Here is an 11,805-nt window from a genome sequence, read left to right as displayed (position 1 = left end):
GTTCGTGGACAGCTTGTTTACAGAATGTCGCCTACTGAAGTCCAGAGAACACATGAAGATAATATTAGTCTCTTTGACAAAGGGACAATAGGGGATTGGTGGTCAATCTGGAGGGTTGCTGTCCCAGTCCCAGTCCACATGGCTCTCTTCCCCCTTCTCTCCTCTCTCTCTCTCTCTTACCACCCTCTCTCTCTCTCTTCCTCCTCTCCCTGATCTATCCCCTCATACCACACTGTGAAGGAGGGAAGGGTGGATGAACTGTGGGTTGATGTAGGAGAAACCAGCGAAGTCGCTCTGGTCAATGTTGGCGATGACTAGCTGGTCTGGAGGGGTCAACATGGGCTGGGTGCGTGTGAAGAACATGTCAAAGTTTTCTGCTCCTTTGCCACCCTGTGTGTGTGTGAGAGAGAGAGGGGGGAGGTAGAGGGAGAGACAGAGACATGGCTGATATTAGGCGGTAAAGGGAAGTACATTAAGTTGCCCACAGCAAGAGGATGTCTAGCTGTCACTTTTTGTGGGTGAATGATCTCATTACAACAGTATACTGTACCTCACGATACCTCCAGAATGATCTCATTACTGACAGTATACTGTACCTCACGATACCTCCAGAATGATCTCATTATGACAGTATACTGTACCTCACGATACCTCCAGAATGATCTCATTACTACAGTATACTGTACCTCACGATACCTCCAGAATGATCTCATTACTGACAGTATACTGTACCTCACGATACCTCCAGAATGATCTCATTATGACAGTATACTGTACCTCACGATACCTCCAGAATGATCTCATTACTACAGTATACTGTACCTCACGATACCTCCAGAATGATCTCATTACTGACAGTATACTGTACCTCACGATACCTCCAGAATGATCTCATTACTGACAGTATACTGTACCTCACGATACCTCCAGAATGATCTCATTACTACAGTATACTGTACCTCATGATACCTCCAGAATGATCTCATTACTACAGTATACTGTACCTCACGATACCTCCAGAATGATCTCATTATGACAGTATACTGTACCTCACAATACCTCCAGAATGATCTCATTATGACAGTATACTGTACCTCACGATACCTCCAGAATGATCTCATTACTACAGTATACTGTACCTCACGATACCTCCAGAATGATCTCATTACTACAGTATACTGTACCTCACGATACCTGCAGAATGATCTCATTACTACAGTATACTGTACCTCACGATACCTCCAGAATGATCTCATTACTGACAGTATACTGTACCTCACGATACCTCCAGAATGATCTCATTATGACAGTATACTGTACCTCATGATACCTCCAGAATGATCTCATTATGACAGTATACTGTACCTCACGATACCTCCAGAAGGATCTCATTACTGACAGTATACTTACTGTACCTCACGATACCTCCAGAATGATCTCATTACTACAGTATACTGTACCTCACAATACCTCCAGAATGATCTCATTACTACAGTATACTCTACCTCACGATACCTCCAGAACGATCTCATTACTACAGTATACTCTACCTCACGATACCTCCAGAACAATCTCATTACTACAGTATACTGTACCTCACGATACCTCCAGAAGGATCTCATTATGACAGTATACTGTACCTCACGATACCTCCAGAACGATCTCATTATGACAGTATACTGTACCTCACGATAACTCCAGAACGATCTCATTACTACAGTATACTGTACCTCACGATACCTCCAGAATGATCTCATTACTACAGTATACTGTACCTCACGATACCTGCAGAATGATCTCATTACTACAGTATACTGTACCTCATGATACCTCCAGAATGATCTCATTACTACAGTATACTGTACCTCATGATACCTCCAGAATGATCTCATTACTACAGTATACTGTACCTCATGATACCTCCAAAAGGATCTCATTACTACAGTATACTGTACCTCACGATACCTCCAGAATGATCTCATTACGACAGTATACTGTACCTCACGATACCTCCAGAATGATCTCATTACTACAGTATACTGTACCTCACGATACCTGCAGAATGATCTCATTACTGACAGTATACTGTACCTCATGATACCTCCAGAATGATCTCATTATGACAGTATACTGTACCTCACGATACCTCCAGAATGATCTCATTACTGACAGTATACTGTACCTCACGATACCTCCAGAATGATCTCATTACTACAGTATACTCTACCTCACGATACCTCCAGAACGATCTCATTACTACAGTATACTCTACCTCACGATACCTCCAGAACGATCTCATTACTACAGTATACTGTACCTCACGATACCTCCAGAAGGATCTCATTACTGACAGTATACTGTACCTCACGATACCTCCAGAACGATCTCATTACTGACAGTATACTCTACCTCACGATACCTCCAGAACGATCTCATTACTACAGTATACTGTACCTCACGATACCTCCAGAATAAATGGAGACCAGAATTAGCTCTGTTTGAATGTGAATCCACACTGATACATCCGCCATGTAGCCATGCGGTGGATATGGTGTGAGGGCTAGGAGGCTTTTAGAGGGCTATTTTTAAACCTATGTATTCTTAAACCTCTGTAGGAGGGTTCAGTAACAAAGCCCCCACGCCCGGCAAGTGTGTTTGTATGAAAAGAAGGGGCAGTGATGGAGAGAGATGGGATGGAGGGAGAGAGGGGTGGGTGGGGGTTGGGGTGGGGGGGTTTGGTCACAAAGCCCCCACGCCTGGTTGTGAGAGTGTGTTTAGCAATAGGAAGGGTGGCAAAGGAGGATGGTGGGATGGAGGGAGGGATGGAGGAGGGTAGATGGTGGCTGCAGCTGTGCTCTAGCAGTCTTTTAACCTCCCACAGTGACACATGGCTGCAGGCTCTCAGACCCATACAGGGTAGGAGATGAATCAGAGAGACACACACAGGCACGAACACATGGACGAACGCACACACACACACACACACACCCTAGGTGATGCCTACATTTCTACAGTGGCCAATTTAGTTATGGAAACAGACTCTCTTAAACTCTTTTAAAATAGCTTTACAACTCTTTAGAAATATGATACAAACCCCACTTATGAGTAATAGCGCACGTGAAGTGTGTGGCTTTGATGTTGTGCATCAGAGAGGTGAGTGGTGCTCTCCAGCCCTTTCCTGCAGTCACATGACCAAATCGCCCTCTAGTGGCCTCATGGGTGGAATGTTATTCATATCTTTTAGAAACATATATTTTTTTTAAATGCAGAAAATGTTGTGTTTCTATGTTATATTTCAGACTCCTGTGATGTATATATAGTGTAATATTGGGATTTAAACTAAAAATGTAATACATTTCAACTCTATATATGACACGGTGCAGGTCCATAAGTCCATAACCATGTGTGTGAGGTGTATACTTTTCTTTCAAAGTAGATTTATTTAAGACTACCAAGAAACACTGTGTGACCCTGATTTAGCCCACTGCATTAAAAGGTTAAAGTGCCAATACGTGTTTGCTACATCCACTTTATTACTTTTAATTTCATGATATTTCCCCATTGATTCTTGAAGAATATAACTTATAAAACCCTCATGAGCTTAGTTAAATGTTTTTACTCCATCAGAACCCAACATATAAGCTTGTTTTACTCCTTTGTTTATAAACAAAATCATTGTAAATAAACACTGTATCACCTCAAAACATGGTTAAAACTGTAATTTTGATATGATGGATGGTCAGTCTTTCTATCCATAGCTTTGTCTATGAATTTGAGAGTGGATACATTTCTCCAGCCCATCACTTACTGTAGCTATCAGTGGAGGGGTGACGCTTTGTATTGTTTGAACTGAAGATTTCCCCTTTAAAGAGACTTGTTATGATAGCAGTCTGTGCATGTGGATAAAAGGGTCTGTTTCATCTGATCATAGACTTCCAATAACTTCTGGAATGATCCTACTAGCTGGGTAACTCATGCACGCACGCACGCACGCACGCACGCACGCACACACACACACACACACACCGTTTTAGGCTTGAATGGCGGTTGGATCTCTCTGTTGGCGAGGCGGTCCCAGTCGATACGTCTGAAGAAGGCCTGCTCCCGGATGTCCCTCTCGCCCTCCAGACCACAGCCCAGACGCTTTGACGGGTGCTTGGTCATAAACTGGAGGGTGGGGGAAGTAAAGTGATGGGGGGAGGGAGAGAGAGAGAGGGAGTGAGAGAGAGAGAAAGAGAGAGAGAAGCCCATAACTGAGCAATCCCATTATAGAAGCTACAATTGTATGCCTTGACAACAATAGTTCTTTATTACTGGTGGTCTATTGTGTAGCTTCCCTTCAACTCTTAAAGCCACTCTATATTTCCCTTTCCAATAGCCTTCCTTAATAACCTTATTTTTTATCCATATTTTCATTATTCAGAATCCAGCCTAAAAATAGAAAGGGGAGGAAATTGCAAATGATGGTTATCGATAATATGTATTTAGCGCCTATTTTATTCAACTCCAAATCGTCTCATTTAATAATGATTTCATAGATCATATAGATGTAAAGGTGAAGGAGAGAAGGGTCGAGGAGACACGCCTCTGTTGTCACGACGACAATAGCATCAGATGATGAATTACTGTATATGTTCAGGAGCATGGACAGCGGGTGACATCATCCCTAAGTAACTGAACCAAAAACATTATTAAAAGACTTGATCTTCCGACCAGAACATCTAAATTGAATCTCTTCTTTGTGTAAATTGCTGCAAAATTCAAATTTCAATGGTGCACTACCGTTCAAAAGTTTGGGGACACTTAGAAATGTCCTTGTTTTTGAAAGAAAAGCACATTTTTTGTCCATTAAAATAACATCAAATTGATCAGAACTACAGTGTAGACATTGTTAATGTTGTAAATGGCTATTGTAGTTGGAAACGGCTGATTTAAAAAAAATGGAATATCTACATAGGCGTTTCCAACTACAATAGTCATTTACAACATAACAAACATCTACACTGTATTTCTGATCAATTTGATGTTATTTTAATTGACAAAAATGTGCTTTTCTTTCCAAAACAAGGACATTTCTAAGTGACCCCAAACTTTTGAACGATAGTGTATATAAGCATGGCCATCCACAGAAAGAAGAGGAAGACTGTGTGACCTTGATACCAAGGAGACCAGGGATGGGCAACTGGTGGCCTGCTTTTGTAGGAACTTAGTCAGGATCTCAACTTACTGTTGAGAGTTACAATTGTAGAATAAAAAAGGTGCAATTTTGAAATTTGCTTGTGCATCAGCAGTTTTTTTGTTGTCATGTCAGTCACTGACAGTCACTCAATTAGCCCATGTCAGCAAAAAAAATGAGATCGGTAAGTTAGTCTAACCAGCTATCTAAACGTGTAGTAATCATGGTCAAATTACCGACCGGGGGCCCTTATTCGTTTTTATTACTGAAAACATTTCTCATCACCCTATGGCAAAATGTGTAGAATTACAGGAAATTAGCTGTAAAACCGCAATTTTTTTCTCTCCACCCACTGCCAATTTTTGTTGAATTGCATGAAATTAGTTATAAAATTGCAAAAATTTCTCTCCGCCCCATGGGAAAATGTGTAGAAATGCAGCAAACTTTTCTCTACGTTCCATGGCAAAACTTTGTTGGGGGGGGCCAACAAAATTTCACGTAGGGTCCCAAAAGGCTGGGGACCCAAAAGGCTGGGGACCCATCCATAACCACTCATGCTCTGACTGCATGAGTGGTTATGGATGTGGTTATGCAGATCCGTGATCATGATGAGTTCAGATTTTTTGTGGCCCCCACCCCTATCCAAGTTGCCCATCCCTGAAGTAGACCCCTAGAGAGAATCAGATGCTCACTAGATTAGAACAGGACTCTGTTTTGAATAGTTCAGAAACAAATCTTTGCTTCAACTCAATGGAATATAGTTGTCACGTCCTGACCAGTGGAAGAGGTCATTTTCTATAGTAGATGGGTCAGGGCGTGACAGGGGGGTGTTTGTTTGACAGTCTGTGTTGTTATTTCTATGTTGTGGGTTCTAGGTTTTCTGTTTCTATGTCGGGTGTTGTTTGGGGTTGATCTCCAATTGGGGGCAGCTGTTTCTTGTTGCCTCTGATTGGAGATCGTATTTAGGTAGGGGGTTTTCTTATTGTATACTGTGGGTTGTTAATTGTGAGTAGTGTGTTTTCCTGCTCTGCGTAACGACTTTATTGTTTTGTATTTTCAAGTTTATTGCATATGGCATTCGGTTTCATGATTCAATAAAAGATGTGGAACTACGATCACGCTGCGTATTGGACCGATCCTTCAGAAAGCCCTGACAGAACAACCCACCACCAAAGGACCAAGCGGCGTGAGGAAAAGTACTTGGAGTCGTGGACTTGGGAGGTTGCTTCCTAAGTGGACAGTTTGATTTCACAGAAGTGTGATTGACTTGGAGTTACATTGTGTTGTTTAAGTGTTCCCTTTATTTTTTGGAGCAGTGTATATATATATGCTGCCTCACAAGCATTGTGTAAAATGCTTTGTACATGAGTTGAACAACCTATGTATAGGGTGATCGATGCCCATTTAAAATGACGACCTCATATCTCCCAGTGTGTTACTGTAGGAGAGATACAACCCATATCTCCCAGTGTGTTACTGTAGGAGAGATACAACCCCATATCTCCCGGTGAGTTACTGTAGGAGAGATACAACCCCATATCTCCCCAGTGAGTTACTGTAGGAGAGATACAACCCCATATCTCCCAGTGAGTTATTGTAGGAGAGATACAACCCCATATCTCCCAGTGAGTTACTGTAGGAGAGATACAACCCCATATCTCCCAGTGAGTTATTGTAGGAGAGATACAACCCATATCTCCCAGTGTGTTACTGTAGGAGAGATACAACACATATCTCCCAGTGAGTTACTGTAGGAGAGATACAACCCCATATCTCCCAGTGAGTTATTGTAGGAGAGATACAACCCATATCTCCCAGTGTGTTACTGTAGGAGAGATACAACACATATCTCCCAGTGAGTTACTGTAGGAGAGATACAACCCATATCTCCCAGTGTGTTACTGTAGGAGAGATAAAACCCATATCTCCCAGTGTGTTACTGTAGGAGAGATACAACCCATATCTCCCAGTGTGTTACTGCTGTAGGAGAGCTACAACCCCACATCTCCCAGTGAGTTACTGTAGGAGAGATACAACCCATATCTCCCAGTGTGTTACTGTAGGAGAGTTACAACACATATCTCCCAGTGAGTTACTGTAGGAGAGATACAACCCCATATCTCCCAGTGAGTTACTGTAGGAGAGATACAACCCCATATCTCCCGGTGAGTTACTGTAGGAGAGATACAAACCCATATCTCCCAGTGAGTTACTGTAGGAGAGATACAACCCATATCTCCCAGTGAGTTATTGTAGGAGAGATACAACCCCATATCTCCCAGTGAGTTACTGTAGGAGAGATACAACCCCATATCTCCCAGTGAGTTACTGTAGGAGAGATACAACACATATCTCCCTGTGTGTTACTGTAGGAGAGATACAACCCATATCTCCCAGTGTGTTACTGTAGGAGAGATACAACCCCATATCTCCCAGTGTGTTACTACTGTAGGAGAGATACAACACATATCTCCCAGTGAGTTACTGTAGGAGAGATACAACCCCATATCTCCCAGTGAGTTATTGTAGGAGAGATACAACCCCATATCTCCCAGTGTGTTACTGTAGGAGTGATACAACCCCATATCTCCCAGTGTGTTACTGTAGGAGAGATACAACCCCATATCTCCCAGTGAGTTACTGTAGGAGAGATACAACACATATCTCCCAGTGTGTTACTGTAGGAGAGATACAACACATATCTCCCAGTGAGTTACTGTAGGAGTGATACAGCCCCATATCTCCCAGTGTGTTACTGTAGGAGAGATACAACCCCATATCTCCCAGTGTGTTACTGTAGGAGTGATACAACCCCATATCTCCCAGTGTGTTACTGTAGGAGAGATACAACCCCATATCTCCCAGTGTGTTACTGTAGTTGAGCTACAACCCCACATCTCCCAGTGAGTTACTGTAGGAGAGATACAACCCCATATCTCCCAGCTACTTACTCCCTTGCAGATGACGACAGCCTCCTTAGACATGGACTTGGGGTAGGACACGTTGTGCTCCATGATGGACTGGAACAACTCATCTTCATCCTCTCCATCGAACGGCGGCTTCAGGGAAACAACATACACAAGTTATTCATTGATACAGTTGACAACCAAAATGTACACACAAGTGAGGGTCCACATTTTACTTTCATTTGCTTACTGAAGGTCCACATTTGTAGCAACATGGTTATAGTGGATAGATATGAAAATAAGTTTACTGTACATACAGTGCTTATGGTATACTTACTGTATATCTTTAAAAGGACAAATAGCCAAAGAAATGTGACCAATCATGTCTCCTGTCAATCCCCTTGTCTTTGTGATCTTAAACAGCGTGATACCCCAGCTTTGTGTGCACGATACAAAGAGGGACCGGACTAGCCACCACTCTGAGGTGGAATAAAACAGAGGACAGGTGGGAACTGAGTCCTAAAATCCCAGCAGCCACTCAGAACCAACCTGTGGATCTAATTTCTCTCTGTGTGTGTGAGAGTTCCTTTAATGTTCCTCTGTGTAGTCTTTCATCTGTCATATAAGTCATTGGTGTACAGTGGGTTCATATTGGCAATAGATGCCAGCCATAGTTCTCTACTGATCTGTTCAGATTGTCCCATCAGAATGCAATGACGTGCTTTGCCCTGTTATTGAGTGCTACTGTGACAACAACGCCATTAGCACACTCTGCTAACCCGGATGTCCTAGCCGTGTCTGAATCCTGGCTTAGGAAGACCACCAAAAATCCTGACATTTTCATCCGTAACTATAACATTTTACGACAACATAGAACTGCCAAAGGGGGGCGGTGTTGCAATCTACTGCAGAGATAGCCTGCAGAGTTCTGTCATACTATCCAGGTCTGTGCCCAAACAATTCGAGCTTCTACTTTTAAAAATCCACCTTTCCAGAAACAAGTCTCTCACCGTTGCTGCTTGCTATAGACCACCCTTTGCCCCCAGCTGTGCCCTGGACACCATATGTGAATTGATTGCCCCCCATCTATCTTCAGAGTTCGTGCTGCTAGGTGACCTAAACTATGACATGCTTAACACCCCGGCCATCCTAGAATCTAAGCCTGATGCCCTCAATCTCTCACATATTATCAATGAACCCACCAGGTACAACCTCAAATCCGTAAACACGGGCAACTTCATAGATATCATCCTAACCAACTTGCCCTCCAAATACACCTCTGCTGTTTTCAACCAAGATCTCAGTGATCACTGCCTCATTGCCTGCATCCGTAATGGGTCTGCAGTCAAACGACCACCCCTCATCACTGTCAAACGCTCCCTAAAACACTTCAGCGAGCAGGCCTTTCTAATCGACCTGGCCCGGGTATCCTGGAAGGATAGTGACCTCATCCCTTCAGTAGAGGATGCCTGGCTATTCATTAAAAGTGCCTTCCTCACCATCTGAAATAAGCATGCCCCATTCAAAAAATGTAGAACCAGGAACAGATATAGCCCTTGGTTCTCTCCAGACCTGACTGCCCTTGACCAGCACAAAAACATCCTGTGGCATATGCAACTTTTCAGGGAAGTTAGGAACAAATATACACAGGCAATTAGGAAAGCTAAGGCTAGCTTTTTCACTATAAAGTCCATGGAGTATAAGAGCACCTCCTCCCAGCTGCCCACTGCACTGAGGCTAGGAAACACTGTCACCACCGATAAATCCACTATAATTGAGAATTTCAATAAGCATTTTTCTACTGCTGGCCATGCTTTCCACCTGGCTACCCCTACCCCGATCAACAGCCCTCCACCCCCCTCCACAGGGTTCAATTCTCGGGCCGACTCTTTTCTCTTTATACATCAATGATGTTGCTCTTGCTGCTGGTGATTCTCTGATCCACCTCTACGCAGACGACACCCTTCTGTATACCTCTGGCCCTTCTTTGGACACTGTGTTAACTAACCTCCAGACGAGGTTCAATGCCATACAACTCTCCTTCCGTGACCTCCAACTGCTCTTAAATGCAAGTAAAACTAAATACATGCTCTTCAACTGATCGCTGCCCGCACCTGCCCGCCCGTCCAGCATCACTACTCTGGACGGTTCTGACTTAGAATATGTGGACAACTACAAATACCTAGGTGTCTGGTTAGACTGTAAACTCTCCTTCCAGACTCACATTAAACATCTCCAATCCAAAATTAAATCTAGAATCGGCTTCCTATTTCGCAACAAAGCATCCTTCACTCATGCTGCCAAACATACCCTCGTAAAACTGACCATCCTACCGATCATCGACTTCGGCGATGTCATTTACAAAATAGCCTCCAACACTCTACTCAACAAATTGGATGCAGTCTATCACAGTGCCATCTGTTTTTTCACCAAATCCCCATTTACGACCCACCACTGCAACTTGTAGTCTTCCCTGTGGCTCAGTTGGTAGAGCATGGTGTTTGCAACGCCAGCATGGTGTGTGCAATGCCAGGGTTGTGGGTTTGATTCCCACAGGGGACCAGTACAAAAAAAAGAAATGCATGAAATGAAATGTATGCATTCACTACTGTAAGTTGCTCTGGATAAGAGTGTCTGCTAAAAGACTAAAATGTAAAAAATGTAAAAATGTTGTATGCTCTCGTTGGCTGGTCCTTGCTTCATATTTGTCGCCAAACCAACTAGCTCCAGGTCATCTACAAGTCTCTGCTAGGTAAAGCCCTGCCTTATCTCAGCTCACTGGTCACCATAGGAGCACGCGCTCCAGCAGGTATATCTCACTGGTCACCCCCAAAACCAATTCTTCCTTTGGCAGCCTTTCCTTCCAGTTCTCTGCTGCCAATGACTGGAACGAACTGCAAAAATCACTAAAGCTGGAGACTCTTACCTCCCTCACTAGCTTTAAGCACCAGCTGTCAGAGCAGGTCACAGATCACTGCACCTGTACATAGCCCATCTGTAAATAGCCCATCCAATCTACCTCATCCCCATACTGTATTTATTTATTTATTTATCTTGCTCCTTTGCACCCCAGTATCTCTACTTGCGCATCCATCTTCGGCACATTCTACCATTCCAGTGTTTAATTGCTATATTGTAATTACTTCGCCACCATGGCCTATTTATTGCCTTACCTCCCTTATCCTACCTCATTTGCACATGCTGTATATAGACTTTTTCTACTGTATTATTGATTGTATGTTTGTTTATTCCATGAGTAACTCTGTGTTGTTGTATGTGTCGAACTGCTTTGCTTTATCTTGGCCAGGTCGCAGTTGCAAATGAGAACTTATTCTCAACTAGCCTACCTGGTTAAATAAAGGTGGAATACATGTTTTTTTTTAAACAACGCCAAGGTTTTTCGTTAAATTCCAACAGGAGACATACTGTATGGTATCACACTTGGCAGACTGAGTCTATGGATTTCAAAGGGTTGCTTCAAGTCTCTATGTATGACTATGGGTTACATTTGTTCATTTAGCAGACGCTCTTATCCAGGGTTGCTGGATGGAACTTAAGTACAGTGAATACATGTTATTATTAATGTCCCCAGACAGAATTGAACCAATGACGCTGGTGTTGCTAGCTCCACAATCTTAATAACTGAGCTCCCTAAGACCATAATCAGGACCGACATCAATACATGGATGACCTAGCCATGTAGGGGAAACAGCAGTGTTCATA

The 11,805-nt window shown here is 43.0% G+C and overlaps 1 protein-coding gene across 1 annotated transcript in view; it reads right to left on the bottom strand.

The window, feature by feature from the left end:
• Nucleotides 1-221: 221 nt before the first annotated feature.
• Nucleotides 222-11,805, bottom strand: part of LOC106594070 (protein kinase C alpha type) — a 283,350-nt gene continuing 271,766 nt past the window's right edge. The window contains exons 15-17 of the mRNA XM_045720006.2: nt 8,128-8,235; nt 4,027-4,167; nt 222-390 (exon numbers count right to left, since the gene is read on the bottom strand). Coding sequence (XP_045575962.1) covers nt 223-390; nt 4,027-4,167; nt 8,128-8,235 — 417 coding nt within the window. The 3' untranslated portion in view covers nt 222. The remainder of the gene's footprint in view (nt 391-4,026; nt 4,168-8,127; nt 8,236-11,805) is intronic.

This window comes from Salmo salar, chromosome 06 (assembly GCF_965601325.2).
Source record: "Salmo salar chromosome 06, fSalSal1, whole genome shotgun sequence".
Lineage (NCBI taxonomy): Eukaryota > Metazoa > Chordata > Actinopteri > Salmoniformes > Salmonidae > Salmo > Salmo salar.
Note: the sequence above shows the minus strand (reverse complement) of the source record. Positions and strands in the feature narration are given on the sequence as shown.